Source organism: Apostichopus japonicus, chromosome 18 (assembly GCF_037975245.1).
Source record: "Apostichopus japonicus isolate 1M-3 chromosome 18, ASM3797524v1, whole genome shotgun sequence".
NCBI lineage: Eukaryota > Metazoa > Echinodermata > Holothuroidea > Aspidochirotida > Stichopodidae > Apostichopus > Apostichopus japonicus.
In genome coordinates this window covers 7,833,869-7,860,159 of record NC_092578.1, presented here as the reverse complement: position 1 = coordinate 7,860,159, position 26,291 = coordinate 7,833,869, and the positions used below count along the sequence as shown (strand labels likewise).

General features: G+C 37.4%; 1 protein-coding gene across 5 annotated transcripts in view; it reads right to left on the bottom strand.

Annotated features, from left to right (window-relative positions):
• The window catches only part of LOC139958508 (mediator of RNA polymerase II transcription subunit 16-like), a 43,444-nt gene that overhangs the window by 9,510 nt on the left and 7,643 nt on the right, over positions 1-26,291 (bottom strand). For 4 of the 5 annotated variants that reach the window (XR_011789816.1, XR_011789817.1, XR_011789818.1 and 1 more), the window contains exons 6-20: positions 25,745-25,828; positions 24,888-24,965; positions 24,199-24,294; positions 23,484-23,599; positions 22,110-22,264; positions 21,407-21,465; positions 20,278-20,421; positions 19,195-19,296; positions 18,066-18,177; positions 16,519-16,658; positions 16,293-16,373; positions 15,469-15,572; positions 14,696-14,719; positions 14,165-14,188; positions 9,430-9,544 (exon numbers count right to left, since the gene is read on the bottom strand). Coding sequence is in view for 2 of the 5 variants with exons in the window: in XM_071955611.1 (XP_071811712.1) it covers positions 9,430-9,544; positions 14,165-14,188; positions 14,696-14,719; positions 15,469-15,572; positions 16,293-16,373; positions 16,519-16,658; positions 18,066-18,177; positions 19,195-19,296; positions 20,278-20,421; positions 21,407-21,465; positions 22,110-22,264; positions 23,484-23,599; positions 24,199-24,294; positions 24,888-24,965; positions 25,745-25,828 (1,434 nt within the window). In the remaining 3 variants the exon portion in view is untranslated. The remainder of the gene's footprint in view (positions 1-9,429; positions 9,545-14,164; positions 14,189-14,695; positions 14,720-15,468; positions 15,573-16,292; positions 16,374-16,518; positions 16,659-18,065; positions 18,178-19,194; positions 19,297-20,277; positions 20,422-21,406; positions 21,466-22,109; positions 22,265-23,483; positions 23,600-24,198; positions 24,295-24,887; positions 24,966-25,744; positions 25,829-26,291) is intronic. The other variant, XM_071955612.1, reaches the window with a different exon arrangement.

Here is a 26,291-nt window from a genome sequence, read left to right as displayed (position 1 = left end):
ATTTTAAGGATATTTTTTTACGGTGAATGTTTAACTTTCATATTCACAGATAATTAGATATTACGCCGCAATCAAACCTAGGCCCTGTTTACGTTAGAACTGTGTTACGTTTGTGTGAATGTCTCTCTTAGTCAGCAGTCGCCTTTAACTTCCTGTCTTTGGTTTTTATATGCATAATTTGACACAATAGTAGTAAGCATTAGTAGAAGCACTGCACATCATACAGCATATGGTTTGTGCCTTTTCTTGTCGCAAAGAAAGCTCAACTTCGGGTACGGTCATGGCAAACACTGGGTCTGATACCTGGCACGGGTCTCATGTTAGCACATAAGGGAACGGGGGAGGGGGGTCTCGAAACAAATTTAATGCCCAACATCGAAATCTACGGTCTGATTCGTAACGTAAAATGTGGACTAAGATATCTAACAACCATTTAACTAAATTTGCTGTTTATTCCCATACAAGATATTCTGTGTCCCACAAATTAAATGTAAAAACTTTTTCCTTTCTTTTTTCTATTAGTTGCAAAACAATTTATGAATTCCATCGTTCCTTGGGCAAAGTTGTTGAAACAAAAAATAGTAACAGAATTTTTTTTTTAAAAGTATGAATTGACATTTTCTTGTTCTCAGCTCTGTGCCATCAGACTGTATTATATTCAACACAATTTAAATACAGCTATAAAAAACCCAAATCTAGATAGCCAATCATACAAATGTGTTGAAATATTCATACCAAAAACTACTTTCACACATTATAGCCCTCCAAAAATACTACTTCCCTTTTAAGAGATGAGAGAGCCAAAAAAGAGCCAAATTTCCTCCCTCAGCCAAAGAGTGATTAAAATGGAAATAAAAAATTTGAGAGTTTGTCACTTTCTTCATTCGTATGCAGACTGTTAAACCGCAGAGCGGCGGGCTGTCAGCTCCCAATTTGCATAATTCAGTTGATTGGGCGACAGAGCAGAATTAGTCATGGCGTAATTATTAACGGAGGAAAAAAAAAATTCAGTTGCAAAAAAAAAAAAAAAAAAAAAAAGGAAGAAGAAGGAAGAAGCGATATGAGCGAGAGAGAAAAAAAACGAGTTAAGTAATTTCAAAAGATATTGTTGACACAATCTTGCAAGAAAGTTGAATGTTTAGGGCGCCTCAATTAACATTTAGTTATTCCCGACATGCCACACTTAATTTTGTTTTAAGGGGAAGGTTGTTAACCGCAGGCCCTAGAAGGAAAGAAAGAAATAAAACATAAAAGTACATGGATGAGATCTCTCTTGCTCTGGTGAGCGGGGAGAGAGCGAGTAAGAGTGAGAGGAAACGTAATTTGCTTGTTGATTCAGATTAAGGTGGCTAGTTTAGGCTGAGAACACCCAAGTGTGCTGTGAAAAGCTGGAAGTTAATTAGGTTAATCCTTAACTGGCGTCGACTATCTCAAACCAATGGAACCACATGACTTCTGAATGTCTGTGTGTGAAGGCTTAAAGCAGTCTGCGGGGTGAAGAAGTCCAGTAAATTGTATGATATCTGAGCTGCACACAGTGTGCATTATATAAGGAGAAGTCAGTGAAGAGTATGGTCGACGACGGTGCATAGGAATTGAATGCAGAATTGCACCTGAAAAAATATAACATTTTCCTCTTGACTTTTCATTCTAGAGACAAAAACAAGGTTAGCAATATGCAAAACTGTAAATAAGACCAAAGAATAGTTAATAGTTTTATCCAAAGCCATATATAAGGGGTTTTTAAAAATTTTTTTTTTATCATTTTGAAGAGTTGATGTATGACACTATTATTGGTTCTTGATAAACCATACTAAATGGCCTCCTGCACCCAACCGGTTCCCGCCATGCCCCTCCCCACTCCCTCTACCTGCACTCTCACAGCCCACATGTCACATGTTTATAGGCAAGGCTATGCCTCAGCTCTCAAGGATGCATACCAGGGATACAAACAAAAACATAGAAATGTGTTTTACACAAACTCACCTCACCACAATTATGCTTAAATTCTTTTACCAATAACACATTACAACAGAGAGAAGAAGATGACCATATATAAACAAACCGCTAACCTACTGCAAAAAAAAACCTGTGTTGGTAAATATACACAGGTTAGAGGGCCGCAAGTTCTGATCTTAGCAGGATCTTTTTTCTGCGGCTCAGTTTACCTCCTACCAGATCCCTGCTACGATCCAAACATGAGGCCTTTTGTGCATTGTTATTACAAATTTTATACCATGCCATGACCGGCGAATGCACTCCATACCATGACCGAAAGGGAGTTCGTGAACTCATTCTTACTATCTGAGGAAATACACCAGATCACTAGAGTCTGCTTTCAACCAGTGGCTTTCGGTAGTAGCAGGATTAGAGTTTTTTCATTTGGATATACTCCTTTAATCAGGGGGAGCACATTATGAACCTACTCTACAATGGCAATACATGTACATAGTAGTCTCTACCATGGGTTTGCCTTAAGGCAAAGGCTTAACGTTATCTACTACAAACTGTGATATTAAGCAAACCCCTGATGTGATCAGCAAAACCCATTGCAATTTTATTTGTGATAATACTTATCCAGTAGTGTGTCTGGGTGCTCACGGCTGTTTCAAGGGATACGAAGGATGTGTCGGTTAGTAAAACCGCAGGAGAAAGAATTGATCCAGGACCGCAGCGGCAAAAATGCTACCGGAGATGGTATAAACACTGCTATACAAGTACAAAAAAAAGGTATATAGCAGTTTTCAGTACAGACGAACCATAGTATTTTATAAGAGACAAAGTCTACGGCCTTCAAAACTGCTCAGAAAAATTTTGAACGCAAAATTATTCCCTGAACGGTAAAAGTTTAAATTAAAGGAGCCTGAGGGTAGTGGTGTAATCGGTGGATGTTAGTAAATGTAAACTTTGTGACAACAATACTTTTCATAAATCTGGCTGAAGAAAAAGGGGACTTGATGAGGTATAATGACCATGCTGACTGCTGACTACATGAGGAGTAAGCTTAGGGTCATTGGGATGGGTAGGGGACCTATGCTTAGGGTCAGTGGAGGGGGGACCTAAGTTTTGTCCTTCAGCTACATAATTCCAATGTTACTTTGATCGGATTCCGCTACAAAGAGACAAAATTATTAGTGTTGCGCGGATTACCGTTTGCGATATCGGTATCGGGCTTATTTTTGCAGTACCTGTAATATTGATAAAATTTAGCTTCATTGCCGATAACGGCAAACCGATCAATATTGAACATTTTTTGTTTTCACAACAAAGCCACTTCTTGCTACTTGCGATGATTTATTAATCTGCCCTATACAACAAATTTCTTTAGCCTCAGTTTCAGCTTGATTCATAACCAGTGGTCAAATACAGCCATCAGCTGGTCAAAGAAACAAGACTCAATTCTTAACAGGTATTATTATACTTGAGGTCTTGTGGCAAAACAGTTGACACAAAGAAAAAGAAAAAATCCCTTACTGCCCCTAAATTGAAGTGTAGAATTCCGGTAAATGGTTGAAATCATTCTGTGAAAGTGACTCAGAATTGAAATTGACTTTGATGTTTCCTTCCTGCACTGTATAAACTCGAGCTGGTTTTGTCGAGACTTTCTATGGATTCAAATTATTTTCAAAACCTGGTTACAATTTGACTTTCAAACACTGGCAGTACCAATGTGTTTATAACAGTGTGCAGATACAATGTACCTATAACATGTACACAAATTTACACAAACTAACTGAACTGCTTCAGGCATTTTTGGCTGCTTCAGATCAGTGTGTTGTTATGCTAACAGTGATATATATACTCACAAGTATGTGTTATTTTTACACACGAAAAAGGAAAAAAAAAAAGAAAAAGAAAAAAAAGGAAAACATAAAGCTGCTGGTAGTAACTAATTTAAGGTGACCAGACGTCCCCGATTTTCGGGGACAGTCCCCGATTACAGTGTGCTGTCCCCGATGAACAAGTGTCCCCGAAAATGTCCCCGATTCGTCAAAATGTTCAGGAATTTCGAAAATATCCCACATTATTAGTAAAATAATTGTAAAAACAAAATTTAGTCAAGTGAGCAGTCGCAGAACGGAACAGGTGGGCCAGTGTAAAGTGGAAACACTGTTAAAAATATGCTAGATCGATCTAGCCTAGCACTCTTTCGACCGTATAATTGGCAACTACAGGGCCACAACGACACTTACAGTGTGAGCATGAGCAACTCACAAGCTCTCAAAGAACCACGTATAGTAAGTGAATTTCATCTAAAAAAAGCTACATTTTTGAAAATAAAATTGATTTAAATAGTGCTTCTAGGTATCACCATTTTACATCTAAGCACCTTAGGCACTTGAAAATTTTCCAAAGGAGAGGGGAACCCCCTCCCCTTAAACCCCTCCCCCATATCAGTCACGCAATAAATGTCCCCGATTCCAGTCAGGAAAATATGGTCACCTTAAACTAATTTCATGCACTATATATATATATTTTTTTATATTTTTATATATTTTTATATAAATACATATATATATATACTGTTTACATATTGTATATATGTGTATATAAAACTCTTGAACGTAAGCAGTCTTACATGTTACTACTCACCTCTCATGTGTGTTCTTAATCATAATTCGAAAAAGTGAAAGTGAAACTTAAATCTCTAGGGAGAGACATAACAACTTTCTGGTTTAAGCCTGCCCTAAATGGGAGATTCCCTGTGCGTGACCGAGAAAGCTCTGCTTTAAGATAAATGTTTCGCGCCACTAGTCTCCCATAGATCGATTGAAAAGAACACCCCCCCCCCTCCCACTGCCCCTGTAAATAGTTTTAAGGAGTTTTCCACATATGGTGTCCAGAAACCTAGCAGAGAGAGCTGTAGCCATTATCAATTATATGGAGAAACCAACCCGACCTCCATCATTGGTATATATGTGTTACCAACTAGACAGCTCTAATAAATATCTTACTAGATTTAATGTTAAACATTCAAGATTACAGACTTCAGCAGGTCCAAATAGGTCACATCAAGCCACATATGATGACATTTTTAAAGCCTTTCTTTCTGCAATTTTGTCTGAAACCAGATATTTTATTTATGCCGCCAGTTTTCATGAAGTTTTTTTCCCAACATCATACATTATCATTACTTAAAATTTATTCCACTTCCATTAATGATCAAACTGCAACATCCAGACTTGTTTTCATCAAATCAAGATTCACTTAGTAGTTAACAATTCCATTCAGAAAAGTTAATCCTAAGTTGTTTTTGCAAATTTACATTACTCCTATGCAAAGGCAAATATAGCCTAAAAAATAAAAAACGGGGGAGGGGGATGGGACGGGGAGGGGCAATTCTTTCCCTTCAATATCTGCAACTAAAGCCTGGACAGACTGAGCTAACAAAACTGTTATGAGAAGTTAGAATGGAAAGTTTTATCCTTAAAAGTGTTGCTTTGATGGATGAAGAAAAGGGAGAGAAATTAAAAAAGTTTAGTATGACAGAACATGTGATTGTCTGTCATATATTATATCTTGAGGCACAGTTTTGATTATAAAGTTACAATCTATGGTTGCTATTATATTAGACAGACTGTCTGTTGTAATCATAAAAGTCCAATAAACACATTAGACCCAAACCTTTTGTACTATGCACCATCCTCTGGTTTCAAAACAGATTAACTATAGCCACCCTACCCTCCAAAAAAAAAAAATGAAGATTTCATTTGTTCAATATTTAAACTTTGAACCACATCTAACCTCCCTACTCACCATTCATTAAGTACAGTACATTGTGTATGAGTGTGTCAACTTGCTGTCTATTTGAAGGTGGGAGGGGTGGGGAGAGGGGTGGGGAGAGGGGTGGGGAGAGGGGTGGGGAGAGGGGTGGAGTACAAAAATCTATTCTGAAAATGTGTTCTGTAAGGTAGAATAGTCCAGTTTACTTTGTAAATAGGAGAATGGGGCAGGATGGGTATTGAAATTTGGTGGGTGGTGGGGGGGGTGTATGAAGGACAGTATCTGAGGAATCTAATGAAGCTAAAAATATGCTTTCTAATATCACATTAACTTAACCTTCTTCCTATTGCATTGTTGCATTGCTCCTTTAAACTACCGCCCATGTCCCTTCTCTTTCCCCCTTTCCCATCTCTCTCTTCTTCCATTCCAACTCAACCAATCAGATGCAACCTTTACTATGACAGACTCTAATATTGCCAACTCCCAAATCGTCCATACACCTGACTCCAATGAGAATGGCAAGTTATCTGACACTCACAAACTCAAAGCATCTTAAACAACACCCAGTCATTTAGGGTTTACATTCAGTTCATGACAAAAGTCACCAAATGTAAACTCTTAACTTTCCCAAAGTTCTGACAGTTTACCCCCTCCCCCTTCCCCTCCATCCCTTCCCCTCCATCCCTACCTCTCCACCGACCAAGAGCTGTCGCCTTCAATAAGAATCAACTCCAAAGTTCCCGCATCCCAATGGTCTATGCATACAATGTAGTCTGTATGTGCGACTCAGACCCAAACGAATATGCCAAGTTATTTTATTGGGACCTTATTGACACTGTTTGACAAAAATCCAAATATCTTGAGAAAAAAAAAGCCTCCAGGGAAGCTTATGGCTTGGGGCTTACATTCATATCATGATGATCAAATGTAAACACTTTAAAACCTTCACAGTCTTCTGACAGTCAATCCTGGCAGACTCCATCGAATCTGTAAAGGCTTTTAACAATTATCTGATATTACACTAAACAGACAGGGGCGAGAAAAGTCATAGAATTTACTGGATGCCTTAACCTAGTTTGTTCTCCCCCTCTCCCCCCCCCCCCCCCCGATGTTCTTTTTCTCTCCTTTTAAATTTTCATGACATATTTAAATCTGTGTAATAGTTTGGCCCAGAAAGAACATTTGTATAAACACGTTACTGCCACAATAGGTTACACAACAGACCCTTCATTATGTCAGTGCATCACCGGAAAGTAAGAGAACGGACTTGATTAGATGTATGATTGTAGCATCGGAAACCTATGACGAATATTCAATTCAAATTTAAAATTGTTTCTTACAACTAAGGTAATTTACAAAATATCCACACGAAAAAAGAAAAAACAAATATGTGACCGGGATTTCAGCGTGGCAGCTGCAGAACTGTGTACCACAAAACACTAGAGACGCTAACTCCTTAACTAATTGTCGATGTCAGGTTAAACTGTATTTATTTCAGTTACTCCATTAAACCTGTTTCGTTTGCTAATTTGTTTTCGTTGTGATGTGCTTCAGAGCACTACTACTTTCACCTTAAAATTTGAAATAAAACTGTCTAGTCAAGCTAATGTGACCAACATTCTTTTGTGGGATTTGAGTGTTGATTTGAACATTGCAAAAGTTTGAACATTACCGCAACAAGCTACTTTAAAAGTTTATTGCTGCGGAGGCGCAGAAGTGAAGAGGCCTCGTTATGCCTACACATTCCATAAAGCAATGTCAATATCCTGTTCCTAAAATCAACTGGTACAATACTGCCATTACTTTCAACATAACAACAAAGAAACTCTACCGAGCAGTTGTAAAATTACATTTGCGTGATAGTCAATTATAAGTTGTCTACAATTTTATAACATACAAACAGACAGACAGGTTGTGTTTCTACAAGCATCAAGTTTGATCCATGGGACCATCTGGCTTGCCACTGAAAACAGACATCTTGAGTGGAATTTGAAATTTGTTCTGTTTTTGGGAGATACCCTGTTTTAAACCTTCCTTCATATAATAGACAGAAGACTTGAGCAAGTCTTAAAATTAAGTCACAGACCACACCCTCTTGTACTTTAATCTGCTTCTCTTGTATTCGTCGCTCGATTGCAGGTATTTGCAATTTGCGCAGAGAGAAACTTCTTTTTTGTTTAATCTAATGCAGGTTTTTTTTTCGCAGCACTATGGCTTATTTTCCACCATGAATACGGCAAAACAAACAAACAAACCCACAGACAAATAAAACAGAAGCTAAGAGAGTTTACCTCACTTGTAGCAGTATGCCATCATACACTGACAAAGGGAGGCTACCGTACCATGGTATCTAGCAGATAGATTATTTTGCTGGATACCGGATTAACTTTTATTGTTTCCCCCCTCCTTCTCCCCTTGTTCCCTTCCCCCCCCCCACTCCTCTTCTCACAGCTCTCTTCCACCCCTTTTTTTTCTCTGCACCTTTCTGTCTTTGTCCTTCTCCAGTTTATTCCCTACCCGTCCCTTTAATCCTCCCTTTGTCCCTCCACTGTTTATCTCCTACCTCTCCTCTTCCCCCCGTTGCTTTCTTCTCTCCATCCCTTGTCTACTTATCCCCTTACATCTATCTCATTGTGCTCACCGTGCTCATTAACCTGTCTGTCTGTGTTTTTGTCACTTCTGTTACTGTTACTTGTCATTTAGCCTCTGAAGAAGACCCTTCTAGGATCGAAACGTCAGGCCACCTTAATTTTACACAGATAGATTATTCCTCTCTTTAGCTTTTTTTTTCTCTTTTTGGTGGAGGAGTGAGGGAAGGAGGGGGGGGGACAGGTTTATCACAAGTATCTGTATCACAAAGGGTGACGATTTTTGGGGGTTTGATCCTCCTTTAAAGAAGGTCTTCATAAATTGACCATATATTAAAGCGGGATAAAAACGAGCTGAAAGTCTCAAAATGGCAATACAATAATATCACTGAGGGTGGCAGTAGAATTTCTTGTGGATATTTGACTATCAGTGACTGTTGTGTTATAACAGGCTTTATGATGACTGTGGACAATACTTGTGACCTTTCAAGCAGGGATCTAGAAAAGAAATAATTATAATCTAAAAATCTGTCATACTGAAAAGCAGGAGCGTAGACAGACTTCCGTTTTTTAGAAAACTTTTCAGGGAGGGGGGGGGGGGGAGACTCTTCATGATATCCCTTCTCTGCTGTTCTCTCGATTCTAACGAATCAAACTGGTTTGTGATCCCTCATTAAACGTTATGCAAAGTACTGTGGCTTCTGACTGGCGACCCCTAGCAAAAGAGATGGCTATCTAGGAATTGACACCAACTAAGGGCTTGATTGCTTGCAGTTGGTACATCGCTGGGCTTTGTAACCCAGAAGTCACCAGATCAAATCCCGTTCTAGCCATAAATTGCGTCGCTCTTTTTCAGAATAAATTATTTTTCATTAATTTAACATACCTAATGAAACTTATATAATTCACGTAGTTATGATCAATTTGACACTCAGGGTTTTCTCCGTTTTGAGGAGGTGGGGGAGGGGGGTGGGCGGGGAACAGAGGCAAAGCAAAATAAAAAGACAGATGCAAGTTGGCTCGAAAACAACTTGATATTTTTACGATGTTCTTTATGATGTTCTCTTATGAAATGCTGAAAACAATGCCATCATAAACAATGACGTCTTAATCTTACCCACAGTTGTCGGGAATACCGGAAATGCATTAGACTTGTCCTGACTCCAAATGCGGAGGAGAAGGAGAAGTTCTCGGAAGAGTTCTAAAGTACTGGAGTCCTTGAGAATCAATACCTGAAAAACAGAATCAAAGGTGAAAGTTAATGAAATAGGAATGGTAAAAACATAATCAAGGGTGAAAGTTAACGAATTAGGAATGGCATAAATGAAATATAAATCAAGGGTGAACGTTAATGACTTAGGAATGATAGAATGAAAAATATAATCAATGGTGAATGTTAACGAATTAGGAATGGTATAATGAAAAACATAATCAACGGTGAATTTTAACTACTTAGGAATGGTAGTTCTAATGAAAAAACGTAATGGAGGGTGAACATTAATGAATTAGGATTGGTAGAATGAAAAACATAATCAACCGTGGAATGTTAACTAATTAGGCATGGTAGAATGAAAGAACATAATGGAGGGTGAACATTAATGAATTAGGAACGGTAGAATGAAAAACATAATCAATGCCAGGTGATCGCTAACAAATTAGGAATGGAAAACATAGGAATGGTAGAGTGGAAAAATAATCAAAGGTGAACATTAAAGAAGTAGGAATTATAAAATAAAAAACATAATGAACCTTAACTAATTAGGAATGGTAGAGTGAAAAACATAATCAAGGGTGAATGTTAATGAATTAAGAATTGTAAAATGTTAGCTGCTCTTAAAGCAATTGGTGTTGGTAAGGAGCAGTGGACTTAGGCACTGTGTCAAATCCTGCTATAAGCTGAATCAATATGCAACAATAGAGATTGTCAAAGCACCCTGCCTGGTGAGTATGTGGATGGGAGGGTGGAGGAGGGTAGGGGGTGGTGGTTAACAGCTCTGGAGCCTATGATAAATTAGGAGGCCTGGGGAAATATGTGATAAAGAATATTGTATTTTCATTTTTATTTTCAGGAAAAATGAAGGGAGCTGGATGACATAATTGTCCCCAGGGCTCAACCTGGTTCCAGACACCACTGAGCATCAGTACCTATAGTGCAAAAAACTGAGCACAAATGTGTGTCCCACGCAATTTGGTGACAGTGATCGCTCAGCCCCTGAAGCGTCTATCTTTTAACATGGTGCTTTACGGTAAACATATATATCCTTTCCATTTTAACACCATCACAATACGATAGTACATATGACACTGCAGGGCATAACCCATCCAATTTCTGAAAGGTTGGTAGTTTAAGAAGGCAGTTTCATCCCAACCACTTTCATCGCTTGTCAAATATTAGACCCTTAAGTAAACCCTTTATTCCTCTCTGCCCAAGTGGCAAACCTGCCAGAGAAGTTTCCACTATTAACAAAAATTAGAAAATATTTGCGGGTGCATGTAAACATCCGCTGACATAAATTTGTCTCTTCATAAATGTAAATCCATGAATCACAGTCAAAATCATAACTGTTATGACAGCCTTCTCACAAATAACTTTATCCTGGAGATGAGCTTAGCCTGAGTGGAAAAGTTAATTTATGATTAACAATTTCCCTAGCAACCATTAGTTTTTACACTTAAAGGTGTATATTGGTTTAGAAATTTCTTCTCCCCCCACCCCCCCCCCCCTTTGTTTCTTCTAAATCTTGGCTGGTTTCCAGTGTGATTCTGAAGCAAAGTATTCAATACTAATTCCATAATAATAATATAACAGTAAAACCTGGAGAGAGTGTTTTTCTTCAAATATCCACAGAACAAAATTCACCATTTCAGCTGCTTCAAAATTTTGGTTTGAATTTTGAAGCAACCCAAAAGTGTCCAGTTCCCAAAAAATTTTAGACTAAGGATATATATTTTTTTTTAAAAGGTGATATTATCATACTTTGCCTTGAAAGGATATGTTGAATCATGTTATTTGTTGGATTACATTGAGTCATGTTACTAAGACACATGACGACAAACTGTCTTTGCAACCCTGTTTCCCTAAAACAACATACGAACGTGAGGTTTCTCACAAGACGATGAACATGATGGAAATAGATATTACGCACCCACTAGAGAAATGCTCAAAGTTTGTTGTAACTTTTCAAGCATTGCAGCCAATTTATCATATTTGTGTTCATATCTACAGTCCCTTTCAAACTTGTCACATCTTTGGTAATTTGGTTCCAAATGCCTGGTTATATTTTGCAGTGTCTTTAAATCTGGTTTCAAGTTCTGCTCCATCTTTAAACAACCGTCATCCTTGATGATGCTTTTCAAAGTGGTTCTATTGGTTTATTTGATTAATAGAAATTATCAACTAATAAATTATCAACTAAAACACCGTCACCTGGTAACGGCTTGGGCCACTTTAATAATGTTTTTTCGAAAAATATAAAACTTACTATAAGTGCAGAGTTAATATTTATAATAAACCATGTCAGTCACGTAAATGGGCAGGAATTTCTAGCCATACGTGGGTGGGGTATCGAGTGTAATGTAAATAAATACCACACATTGATTTACCATTTTGACTTGGCCGATTGGTACAATTACTAAATGTTGGTTGTGAAGAAGTGTACAAATTCCAAAAGACCTAACAATCTCGTCGGGTAATACAAATGAACCGACATACAGACGCAATATACTTGAACACAGACACACACAAGTGAGACCTTAGCAGGAAATATCCAATTCAAAATTAATTTTCTCAAAATTAATAAATGTAACATCACTTCATGTTATTAAGTTTCAATTTAAAACGCTGTGGTAAAACAGAATCCGAACCAAACCTATGGCTAAGTGTTTTTGCAATTGCAAGAATTTAACTTATTGGGTAGCCATATCAGAGATCTTGTTATGTCTTTTGGGGGGGATGAAATCGTCTGTAGTTGAGGTAAGAAACTAATCTTTGTATTCAGTTGCAAAGAAAACTCCCAAATGTATCCTAACACTTTCACAAGCTCACAATAAAACCCTTTTTGAAACCACATCACACAATTAAAGCTGATATCATTCACTTTAGAGATGACACATCTTGAAAAGATTCCAACCAGAATAAGAAGAAAGCACAATAGCATGACAAGTCTGTATTGCTGTACAGCTTTTAATATTTTCTTCTAGGCATCCGTTGCACAAATACATATTATTAAGATGTTTCATCCTTATGCCCTAACCTTGTTGAGTTTATACTTACTCAATATATTCTTGTCAAGATTTTCTCATATCCATCTTGCCATCTGTTGTCTTGTTTTGTTTTTGGCAAATTGACTTAAAAATTTGAAATGTTAAAAACTTTTCTGTTTTTTCCCCATCCTGTGCTAAATCATAAGTATACAAAAGAGTACTGCCCAGTTTAACTGGATAACTAAAGAACAGAGCAACTGGGTCCACAGAGGGTGGGTCGCAGAGAGTGCAAGGTGGGTCTCAGAGAAGTCAAGGTGGGTTGCAGAGAATGCAAGGCTGGCCGCAGAGAATGCAAGGCGGGCAGCAGAGAATGCAAGACGGGCAGCAGAATATGCAAGGCGGGCCGCAGAGAATGCAAGGCGGGGCCGCAGAAAATGCAAGGTGGGCCGCAGAGAATGCAAGGCGGGCAGCAGACAATGCAAGGCGGGCTGCAGAGAATGCAAGGGGGGCCGCAGAGAATGAAAGGCGGGCTGCAGAGAATGCAAGGCGGGCCGCAGAGAATGCAAGGTGGGTCGCAGAGAACTTTCTAGAAAGTCGTAAACATTACCCATATATTCTATTATTATATCTTTATTATGTCAAAGGAAACTTGTCATTAAATACTAGTTTTCAGTAATGAAACATAAGCTTATATACACATTAATAAATATATCATAAATCAAAACAAATATTCAGTTATTCTAGATTTTTGCTCTGGGCTGTCATTTAAAGTGGTCGCACTTCACAGGCTAAGTTTACTTTCTGTGTCGCAACTGTTCCACTGTACTAGAGCACCCTGCATGTGCCAGAACACTCGTACCCAGAAAATTCAACCGAAATAAAAAAACTTCATCAGGAAACGTGATCTCGATTTTATTTAAAGCAGGCTGCTCTACGAAGACACTCAAGGACGAGGACTTGTTGATTTAGTCTATTAAAGGAAAAACTTGACGCGCAACAAATGTTTATTTCAATTCACTGGGGGAGAGCTGACGGGCTTGACTCAGCGAACCATGTACCAAAGTTATTCTTGTAACTTCTCATTAAGCTGATGGGTTGGAATATCATGTAACAATGTTACATCAGGACATCAGGAAGATGAGAATGATCAAACTACGTGATACAAAAGGTTAACAGAAAATTTCGCAATTCTCGAGGAAGGAGAGAGGCAGAGACAGAGAGTGAGAGCGAAGAAGTTGAAATTGTGAAATTTCTCTGTTAAAATGTATCACATTTTGGTCTTTTAAAGTTTTGGGTGTCGGAAGTTGTCATATTTTTCAAATTAAAAAGGGCAAAAAATCAGAAAAACCCAAATGAGGAGAATACACACAAATTGAAACCATTGAAAATGGTAAAATTTCTCTGTTCTAATATTTTACATACTTGCTCTCAAGCTTTATGGGTGTTACAGAATGTATAAACTCTCAAGTATTAGGCATCATACTTTATTTTCAATTATCTTGAATTATAATGTGAAAAAGTGGGGGGGATATGTGGGTGGGGGGGGTTGAGAGATTGTGCAGACAGAATTGGTCAAATTGCAAGTTACCAGCTTAATTTTGGCTAACATGCTTGTGAATATGGGTGGTAAAAACACAGCCACAACTTACCCCTGTTTTATGATAATGGTGGGTCTGTAAAGGAAAAAGGAATAGCTACATAATGCAAACAGGGTACCATTAATTAGACCAATAAAGCAAATTATACAAAAAACACAACAGCCAAAGAAAAAACAGAAAATGGTTGTTTGCTTTCAAAAGTAATAATCAGAGTATTATTAAACCTGAGCAAAACTATCCTCTTTGCCTTCACCATCACCACCCCACCATCATCATCACAACCATCCACACCTCACTACCGTTAATCACCACCATCATCATCACCACCCTCAATCCACCATATCACCATCAGTGATACCACTCCCAACATCATCAACACAATCACCATGCCCATCATCATTAACATAACCATCATCATCAACACCACCATCATCACCACCATCATCAACACCACCATAATCACCACCATCTCAACTCCACCACCCTCAATCCACCATATTGGATACCACTCCCACCATCATCAACACAGTCACCATGACCATCATCATCTCCACCACCATCATCACCACCACCACAACTTACCCCTGTTTTATGATAATGGTGGGTCTGTAAATGAAAAAGGAATAGCTACATAATGTAAACAGGGTACCATGAATTTGACCAATAAAGCAAATTATACAAAAAACAAGAATAACAACAAAACAGAAAATGGTTGTTTGCTTTTCAGAAGTAATAATCAGAGTATTATTAAAACTGATCAAAACTATCCTCCTTGCCTTCACCATCCCCACCATCATTATCACAACCAATGCCGTCACTGCCAGCATCACCACCCTCCACACCTCACTGCTATTAATCACCACCATCATCATCATCACCACCACCATCATCAACACCACCATAATCACCACCATCATCAACTCCACCACCCTCAATCCACCATATCACCATCAGAGATACCACTCCCACCATAATCAATACAGTCACCATGACCATCATCATCTCCACCACCACCATCATCAGCACCACCATAATCACCACCATCATCAATCAACCACCATCATCAACACCACCATAATCACCACCAATATCAACTCCACCACCCTCAATCCACCATATCACCATCAGTGATACCACTCCCACCATCATCAACACAGTCACCATGACCATCATCATCTCCACCACCACCATCACCACTACCATCATCAACACCACCACAACCACCGCCACCATCATCATTATCATTAGTTAGTTATCATGACCCTATAAAGGGAACACAAGGGCTTTGTTGACACCTACAATACAGTTTGTGTTTCAATTCCATTTTCCATGAGGAGCTCATTATCAATACTCACCCCTGGTTTGTGGTACTGGTGACTCTGAGGGTGTATGGCCGTCAGAACCAGAATAGCAAGGTTAACAAGAAATTCGATTGGTGCGTGGAGGGACCTCAAGGTACCTGGTTTCGGGGAAACAAACAATTGCAAATATTTGTTTACAAAAATATGGGAACAGAGCTTTGGATTGTGCTTTGGTAAAATCCTGTTTGATACCTCTTAGGACATCATTATTATGTAGTTACATTTGAATGTGTCATTATAAAATTAGGGGCTCAATTTGGGAGATTTTTATTGTGTGCCCCCCCTATACTCTGTAAGTAAGACATTTTCTGGCTAATTAATTGCCTCTTTTAAGAAACAAACAAAAGTTAAAACCCATAATAACAACAACAACAATACTAATAATTAATCTTACATAGCGCAGATATCCAAACTAAACCTGTTGTTTCATAAGCTTGACAGGGACCAAGTTCTAGCGACCAATTAATAACACTGAGGAAAAAGCTAAAGGTTTAATGCCATGATTAAACTGTTCGAGAGAGTCCAATTGTCTGAACTGAACAGGAAGTAAGTTCTAAAAACGACAAGCTGTATGTTGGAAGCTGCGATCACAAAATGTCTTCATGCAAGAAAAGGGAGCTTGAAGTTGGAAAAGGATATGTGAATGAAGGGGCCTGTTTTGTCACTCTCTATATATATATAAATATATATATATATAAATATATATATATATAAATATATATATATATAAATATATATATATATATATATAAATATATATATATATATATATATATATATAAACATCAAGGAATTTAAGAAATTGAAGAAATTCTCACTTGTCTCAATGTCAAAATCTCTAGGATCGAGATTAGCTCTCAGTTTGTCCACATCGAGATCGGCATTAGCACTACAAATACCTGGCAGAGAAAGAACAAAGTAACAGATAATAAAATGAAACAGAATTGAGTGGAAAAAGAGAGTAAAAGAGAGGACAAAAACCCCCACAAAATACTGGATTTGAAACTAAAAAGGACCTTAATATAAGTAGGTTTGTTCACATACTTGACAATTGATCTGAGGGTCCTTTCTTCACTGGCGAATGACTTGTCGGTTGAAGTTGCGATCGAATCACGTTTGCCGTTGAAAGAAGAATCAGTTTGCCGAACGAATCTGTGGCTTTGCCGGAAACACTAGCTGCGATTCTGTTTTTGAGAAGACAAAAGATATGACCTGTCAGGTGGGACTTGAGAGATGTGATCTGTAAGGAGGAGGACATGAAAGATATGACCCTTGGGGGGGGGGGAGGGGGCTCTTCACAGTTCAAAATTGATGCTGCAGTAAAACTTCTAATCACCTACATAGACACATGGGCCATAACTTAAAAGAACCTGCAAAGTAAAAATATCACTATACATATATATCAATTCTTAAAAAATTTGAGATTCACCTACAAAGAGTGTGACAATGTCTTTCTCTTACTCACCTACATAGAGTGCGACAATGTCATTCTGAACATATCTTTTACTCATAGGTCTACAAAGAGTGCGACAATGTCTTTATTCACATATATTTTACTCACCTACATAGAGTGTGACAATGTCTTTCTTAACATATCTTTTACCCACCTACATAGAGTGTCACAATGTCTTTCTTAACATATCTTTTACTCATAGGTCTACATAGAGTGTGACAATGTCTTTCTTAACATATCTTTTACCCACCTACATAGAATGTGACAATGTCTTTCTTAACATATCTTTTACTCACAGGTCTACATAGAGTGTGACAATGTCTTTCTTAACATATCTTTTACTCATAGGTCTACAAAGAGTGCGACAATGTCTTTATTCACATATATTTTACTCACCTACATAGAGTGTCACAATGTCTTTCTTAACATATCTTTTACCCACCTACATAGAGTGTGACAATGTTTTTCTTAACATATCTTTTACTCATAGGTCTACATAGAGTGTGACAATGTTTTTCTTAACATATCTTTTACCCACCTACATAGAGTGTGACAATGTTTTTCTTAACATATCTTTTACCCACCTACATAGAGTGTGACAATGTCTTTCTTAACATATCTTTTACTCACAAGTCTACATAGAGTGTGACAACTTCTTTCTTAACATATCATTTACTCACCTACATAGAATGTGACAATGTCTCTCTTAACATATCTTATACTCAACTGCATAGATTGTGACAATGTCTTTCTTAACATATCTTTTACTCACCTACATAGAGTGTGACAATGTCTTTCTTAACATATCTTTTACCCACCTACATAGAGTGTGACAATGTCTTTCTTAACATATCTTTTACTCACCTACATAGAATGTGACAATGTCTCTCTTAACATATCTTATACTCAACTGCATAGATTGTGACAATGTTTTTCTTAACATATCTTTTACCCACCTACATAGAATGTGACAATGTCTTTCTTAACATATCTTTTACCCACCTACATAGAGTGTGACAATGTCTTTCTTAACATATCTTTTACCCACCTACATAGAGTGTGACAATGTCTTTCTTAGCATATTGTTCACTCACCTACATAGATTGTGACAATGTCTTAATTAACATCTTTCACTCACCTATACAGAGCAGCTCGAGTGGACATGAATTTCATCATTAACAACTCCTGCGTAGCCTTGGGTTGATTTTTGAATCCATTCGTCAGTTTATCGAGAATGGCCTCTACCATATCTGCGAGGAGAATCAAATGAAAAACCGTTCATCGTCACAAGATACCCAAGACACCCTTAGATAAGGATAATACATCTTCTTGTAAAATACGTTGAAAATTATGTATGACTTGAAGTTTACATTTTGGTTCGATTCTGTTGATAGAATATACATGACGGTCAAGCGTGAAATCATATAATTTTCTTAATTACGTTAGCACACCAAACTAAGCACCATGAATGTTGAAAATTAGTCATCAACTTCAGGGCATTGAAACGAAGTTATAAAACATTACATTAAAATAGAGTGACTGTATTTGACTCGTTGGAAACAGACTACTTCTGAGCAGCGAAATGGTTGTAAAATACATAGATCTCTTAGTTGGACTGAGAGGTACCAGGACTGATCCAGGATTTTAGGAGGTGTGGCCATGAGGTCATTGAAGAGGACTCCCTCAGTGAAAAAACAAACTTTTAGACAGAAAAGGTGCATTTTGAGGCAAATTTAAGGCTATAAATTAGGTATATACTCACAAGGTTGTGCTAATAATTAATTTTAATTTTTTGTGTTTGATTGGATGGAGGGGTGGGGGGGGGAGAGAGGTACGGCAGTTGAATATCTGATTAATGTACAGGCCTGATGAGGGGGGTGCAAGGGATACAGTCCCTGGTCCAATTATTTACAAATGAATATATGATGAATATAAGGAGATTTCAAAAATGGGGACTGTTGAAGTACTTGTTCCCAGAGCCCAACCTGGCTTTGGACGTCCCTGCATTACGTGTGTGTGTGTGTATGTTACATAGCTTGACCAAAGTTTACAGAACAGTGAAAAATTCCACTTCAACCTTCAACTCTACCTCTTTTTTTCCACTTCGTCAAACAATTTCATATTTCAAGTTTTTTTTATAAAAAGGAGCATAGAAGTAAAAGTCAGTCTATGTCTTAGTTTGACCTTTGACCTTAAGGTTTATAAAAATTAACGAATCATCTCAAAGTACTGATTGAAGATGGAGACGGTAAAACTGGACAACTCACTCGGAGTGACCCTGAGGATCACGTCCCACTGGTCAAATCCAGTCACAAGACAATAGACAAAGAGATTAACCACAACACTGATAGTGTGAGCTCTGAGAGCACCTGTGAAAAGACAAAAGAAAGAACAAAACAGACTTTGATCAAGTCTAAAAGTTACATAACACAAAGTCACATATGGAGATTGTTCGTTCAGTACAGCAGGTCCTAAACTCTGGAATTCTCTTCCTCATCACTTGAGAAATGTCACATCTATTGACACTTTTACGATGCATTTGATAACTTATCTCTTTTTAGGCTTGAGTATGGGCATTAATCTTATTCGTTGTTTTATTCACATTACTGTGCCAATTTTGTATGTATATTAATATTTTAATGTTCTTTATTGTGGTTTATAACCCTGTCTTTTATCATTTTTGTACTTTTATTGCTGTTGTTACTACTTTTAAGTTTTCTTAATTCCAGGTATTGGTTCTTTTGTACAGTGCTCTTGAGCATGTTTTAGTTCATGATAACAGCACTTTAATATATGGTATTATTATTATTATTATTACTATTTATTTAACAAGTTATATCATCTTTCCTCGTTATTGTACTCATTTTCCTTGGTAGGGGTTGGTAGTTGTATATGTTGTTGCTAAAATAACATTTCTACATTGCCTAATACTCGGCATTAATTGCAGTACATATTCTTGATTATTTTCTCCATTTGAATATGAATAGAAAAATTAAGATTTCTTTAGAGACGTCACCTACAGGTGGAACTTGAACAATGATATCACACACAGACAAAACAGCATCTGTTGTTTTCATTAAGCATGGTAAATACAGCACCATCTGGTAACAGTTCCAGAATATATTTGCAACACTAAATCTTTTTATCATACCAAAATGAAGAGGATTTCATGGATTCCCCATTTTTTGAATCCCTGGTCAATTTCAACACACATGAATGAAGATCACCAGATTTATAGAGATTAGTCATCAAAATTCGAAAAATATTCATCGGAACAAGAAGAGACAAAGAATTCCCCAAGTTGCCAAAGTTAGAAGGTAACGTCGAAACACAGAGGAAGAGAAATTCACCTTGATCAACAGACTGGCCCAGCATGGGCCGGATCCTGAAGAGACAGACGGACCCGGCCCTGTCAACCCCCATCAGGGCACAGCAGCTGTTAGACATCTCCATACAAACTACGTGCTTGCCTTGAAGAACCTTCTGTCGTTTACCTGTTGGTTTTAGTTTAGTAGAGAAGAATAAAAGAGATCAGGAGGGACATATAGGGCCCACATTCAGGGGCATCAAGGACCCTTCCTAAAGCAAAAAAAATACTTAAATCAGAAACCTCAATTCTTAATATAACTATCTAAAGTATTCTTAAAACCAAGCAATCCATTCCATTTGTTCAGAGCCCTCTCAGCAAAAAAAAGAAATATTTGATATCACAGTTATGAACCCAACCCACCTCCCCCATTAAAACTGTTTACAACTGTTCAATGTGTCCATGTACATCTCGTTTTTGCTAAGAAAAATGCTCTAGGTTTATCACCTCACCTCTCGTAAAACCTCTCGTATGACAAATGGACTAGAAGAAGCATTACCTATTTGAAAAACTAGGATGGGTAACCTATACAGCACCTACATATTATACTACCTAGTGCCCTACATGATACTTACACAGGGCTACCATAATTATGAAATGGGATCTGGGAGATGGGCCATTGGTAGGCTAACAATTTGGGGTGGGGGCAGGGAGCACTAAATACAAACATAAGTATATTTCAATGTCAAGAGGACATAAATCTAAGTTTTGGCATTTAGCAAAATGACACAGCCCCCTGTTAAGTTGCTACCAATGTGCTCAATGAACATTGCAGTAATATTACTAACAGAAACACAGAATTAAAGAGTGATTAAAGGGAAGTGTGTGTGGCACTTGATTAACAAACAGGGAACATGTCCCAATGAAACGTCATATGGGAAGTAAGTCTCTGTACTGTATGAATCCAAAGGTGTCCAGCATGCATTTGCTGTATTTTTTGGATATTGGCCGAAAATGCCATTAGTTGACTTCCCAACCTTAAGTTTCTGAACACCTACATGATCCACAATTCTGACCAACTTGAGATTGGTAAACATATAATCATTTCCACCTAAAGGATCCAGCTTGTCATTGCAATGATAAAAACAACCTCATCTAATATGTCACATTACCTTGAGAATCTGGCTTCACTTTCTCATACTTGAATGCATCACAGAGTCTCAGAGTCAACCTCATAGAAAAAACAAAATATTATAACCACATTGTTATGACAACAAGGTATTGAAAAGGATCTGGTTTTGATTACAAAACATATAAAGAATCCATTTCGTAAACAAAATATATAAAGGACCAGCTTTGTAAACAAAATATATAAAGGACCAGCTTTGTAAACAAAATATATAAAGGACCTGTTTTGAACTTTCAAGGCAATTGAACTGACACTTTGAACAGCTCTTAACCTTTACCTAATAGAAACAGGGCATTCATGCTTCTCATACTGACAAGACATACAAAAATACAGTTTATGATAAGTTATCTGAACCGAGTGAACTTTGTTAAATAGATCCTTTCAAGATGAAATAACAATGTATATCATTATAATTTAATGGCAGAAATAAACGAAATGAAAATGAAAGGGAAACATCTTCCTAACATATTTTCCTTTTTTTTCATAACGATCTGGATGTTCTCGTGAAAGCATCGCTGTTCCAAGACATTGAATACTTTCAACTGAGACAGATCTGTCCAACACTGAGAAATGCCAAAAATATTAAATTTAAACTAAATTATACCACTATGATATGACCATGAGTATGACCATTTTGAATCTGACGGTATAAATGTAGAAAAAAATTTTAAAATATTCTTTGATACCTGTGAAGCAATTTGATGGTCCCATCTACATTTGTCACAGCCAAGCACATACCCGGACCGTTGTAAATTTTACTGGAAAGGTTGAGAGGGAGCCGAGGCATAGCTATGGCAGATACTGTGGATATATCCGTATGGGAAGCTCTGTGCATCCACACCTACAGGGAGAAAGAGAAAATACCATAGTTACGAAACAAAAACATTCTAGGGTTATGTCATAAAGTGGTACCTGTTTTGTTTGAGGTTTGAATAATTCTAGAACACTAGCTTCTCAGTAGACCATTTATGGCCCAATCCAGCCTTTGAAAGGCTCAACTCAGCCTGTGACCAAAGGTTGGGTCAACAATCTTGCACTGATTGGGATGATGCAGGCCCTTACATCCTTGGGCTAGAGCACAAGCTGCTTTAACACATTACATTTACATTTAACACATTACACATTTTACACAATTACACATTTTTCACATTACATAACACATTACATCAATCTAGTTGAAGTGAGATATTGATTCTGACTGGCCCTTTGTTCCAACTGATGGTTCTCTCTGGTCCTTATAGAGAATTGATCGAGAACCCCTGATCGTAAATCTACCGATAGAAATTTCACATTTTTCTATGCTTTGGTGTCGTCCATTCATACAGCATGTAAAACCTTGAAACCTGAATGAATCTAGACCAATTTTAATAGTTTTTTTTGGTAGATATGAAATACTTTTCTTTACCAATAACCAATATCCAACCATAATTGTACGGTTGACCCTAATTGCATGGTATTTTTACGGATAAACGATGGGAAGACATAGTCCTTGAGAATAGCAGTGCAAGTAAAGTTTAAACCGCATGATACCACCGTATGACCATTTTGCTCCTGACAGGATAATTGTAAACATTAAGTTTCACAGTATTTATTAGCCCAGATACAAACAAGCATGATCCTAATCAGAAAAATACAACATAATCAGAAAAACAACTATAACTGTCAACATACCCATCACACTTTACATTAATTTAATTCCTCATCCTCCCCACCTGCTTCCACTTTACCATTCCCCTCCCCCCTTCCCCCCCTACTCCCCTTCCCCCTCCCTTTCCATATACGATCTTGCAAGGATATTCCTGTAACAGAATTGCTTTTTTGTTTTATATTTCATTTCGAACTTTTTTGTATACTTACTGAACCACTAGGTGGCACTAACTAATAATATTTGTGCAGAGATCTGAATATTTATGAAAGGAACTGGCAAAAATAGAGTGAATGGCATTGTCATGGAGATTGAGTGGAAAAGACGAGCCTCTCTCATCGATGATTATTATTCATCACACACGGATATAACTGACAGCAGCCGACTATTAGTCAGCTGTACATCGCAGACTTACCAGTTGGGAAGATGTCTTATCTCTGTTCATCTGAGTTGACTGAAATACCTGTGGAATGTTTAAGGGGTTAGGCTCCTTTTCCAGCGTGCAGATCTCTATGCAAGACCCATTAGAACCTATCAGGGGACAAAGAAAAAGGAAAAGTGGATTACTGCAGCCACAGATGATCTGGTATAAGTGTGGGTGTGTCACATGGGTGCTTGGAAGAAGACTATTATTGGGGGGGGGGGGGGAGGAGGGGTAATTGACAGGGTTGAAGTATGAGATTAAATTATCTTATCTTCCTTGTTCTGTTTCCTACAAAGGGTTCCTATTTTTCCCACATACAATATATTGCATAAAATCCTTTCAAAATCACAACAGCAAATTAACATCCCTAACAGAAATTTGGCAAAAGCAGTTCCTGAGATTGCTCAAGGTTACCTAGAATTGCCCCCTGATGTATGGAGTACTCATACTTTCCAATTACGAGTACTAGACGATGTGTACAAGTACTTAATCTGAATACCAACACAAATTCTTCCTGAAAGATACTGTAGTACTACTGCAGTACACGATAGACACAAAAATATGGCTATCCTAACTGGATAGCACACATATGGTGGAAATACTACAAAAATCCTTCAAAGTACCAATTTCTTCTGATTCATAAACAAAGGAAATGGACTAATTGATGTTAACGTCAAGGTGTGTGATTACCTCCAGCAACACTTACCTGAAGCACAAACAACAAGTTGTTCAGTGGCTCTGCTGCCAATCTGAGGTTTCATACACTCTTTATTCAGAAATTTAAGATGGGATATGGTAGGATCTGAATGAAGAAAGAAAACGAGTGGAGACAATCTACCTTTAAGAGCCGTTTGGGCAAGAGTACATCCAACCACAGCTACATATTACTGTACATCATTCACAGCTATATATTACCGAACATCATTCACAGCTATATCTTACTGTACATCCAATCGCAGCTATATGTTACCGAACAACCAATCCCAGCTATATAATACCGTACATCCAATCGCAGCTCTATATTACCGTACATCCAATCACAGCTATATATTACTGTAATATTACATCCAGCTATATAGTACCGTACATTTCATCACAGCTACATAAATATTATCTTACATTTCATCACAGCTATATATAACGGTACATCCAATCACAGCTATATATTACTGTACGTTTCTTCACAGCTTTATATTACCTTACATCCAATCACAGCTATTTATTACCGTACATCTGATCACAGCTATATATTACCATACATCCAATTGCAGCTATATGTTACCATACATCTAATCGCAGCTGTACATTACCGTACATCCAATCACAGCTATATATTACTGTACATCCAATCACAGCTATTAAACCATTAACAGTTTCCTTGCAATAGATAGTTACATTTTTCTCTGGTGTTGAAGTCGAGGCAACACCTCACAAAATACGATGGAAGCTGGTCAATCTTCATTGTACATTTGTCTGAATATTGAAAAAAAGGAATAAAGTGAGAATAGTGCCAATAGTTTTTAACTAAAAATCAAAAAGTTATTGGCTGCTTAAGAAGTACAGCATATCAATTTCTAACCAAGCTGGATTTTGTAGTGTACGGGAAGATTTATGACTTTAAAACTAAGTTTTATAGTAGTGTATGAAGTACATGTTGCTTCTGTCCCTTGGCCGTATTGGTCTTTCAGAACAGGACACCATGACCATGTCAATCTAGTCCATATTCTGTTCTTGTATCATTAATGTATCACTACTGTTTACCAAATTTATATAGCGCTCTTTTCATGCTAAAGCATGTTCAAGAGCGCTTTACAATGACAACAAAATGACAAAACCCTTAAAATATGAATATGAAGAATAAAATTGATACAGCTTAAATATTAATATAAAAAATATGTACAGTACATTACTGTACAGTACACTACAGTACTGTACTGAACAGTATGTATCAGTTGTTCAGTGTCAGTTGTTCACGTATCAGTTGTTTAGGGAACACAAACAATGTTAATGATAAGTTTGGTAAAAAACTAATAATAATACAATGGTTGGCCACCATTGTTCCACAATCTATTGTTCCCCTTGGAATTACAGGTTGCTCAAAGTTAACATTAGTCATTTGCTATTAAAGTCGTTACTTCTTAATTTGATATATTCCACTTAAAAATTGTTCAACTGCTCAATATTCTAGTCTCTAGCAAGTCATCGTTTTTGCCTGAAGTCCTGTTACCAGAGAGATATAAAAAGAAACTTACTTCGTTCCCATTTAAGTGTTATTCTGAAGACGTGTACAGGGAGCCTTGTGCTGCCATCAGCCACGGCGATTAAAATGTGACCAGCTTGAAGGAAAGAAGAAAGAATGGCACATATATATCCTGATATTTAGTTTCAAAGTGGACCTTCAGTTATTTCTCAGAGCTTCACACAAGGTCATCAGAACGGGTAGCTATATATTAATAATCATTCTGCCTCCCGCATTGATTACGGTGACCATTTGGAGGCGACAATTCACCAACAGAAAGATAAATTTTACACCCACAAATACGCAGATGTATATAAATATATACATGCACACACATATATTGATGTTTATCTGCCTGAGTGTATATAAGTTAACATGCTTGTTTGTATTCACATTCACATATATGTATATATGTATCTGTATATGATAGTGAGTGAACAGGTGGCTATTGATGACCAAGCCCCCCCCCCACCACCACCCCACCCCCAACTGTGTCACAATGTATCTTAATTGATTAAATAGGTTTTAAATATCCATTCATGCACAGTTTGAATGACTTA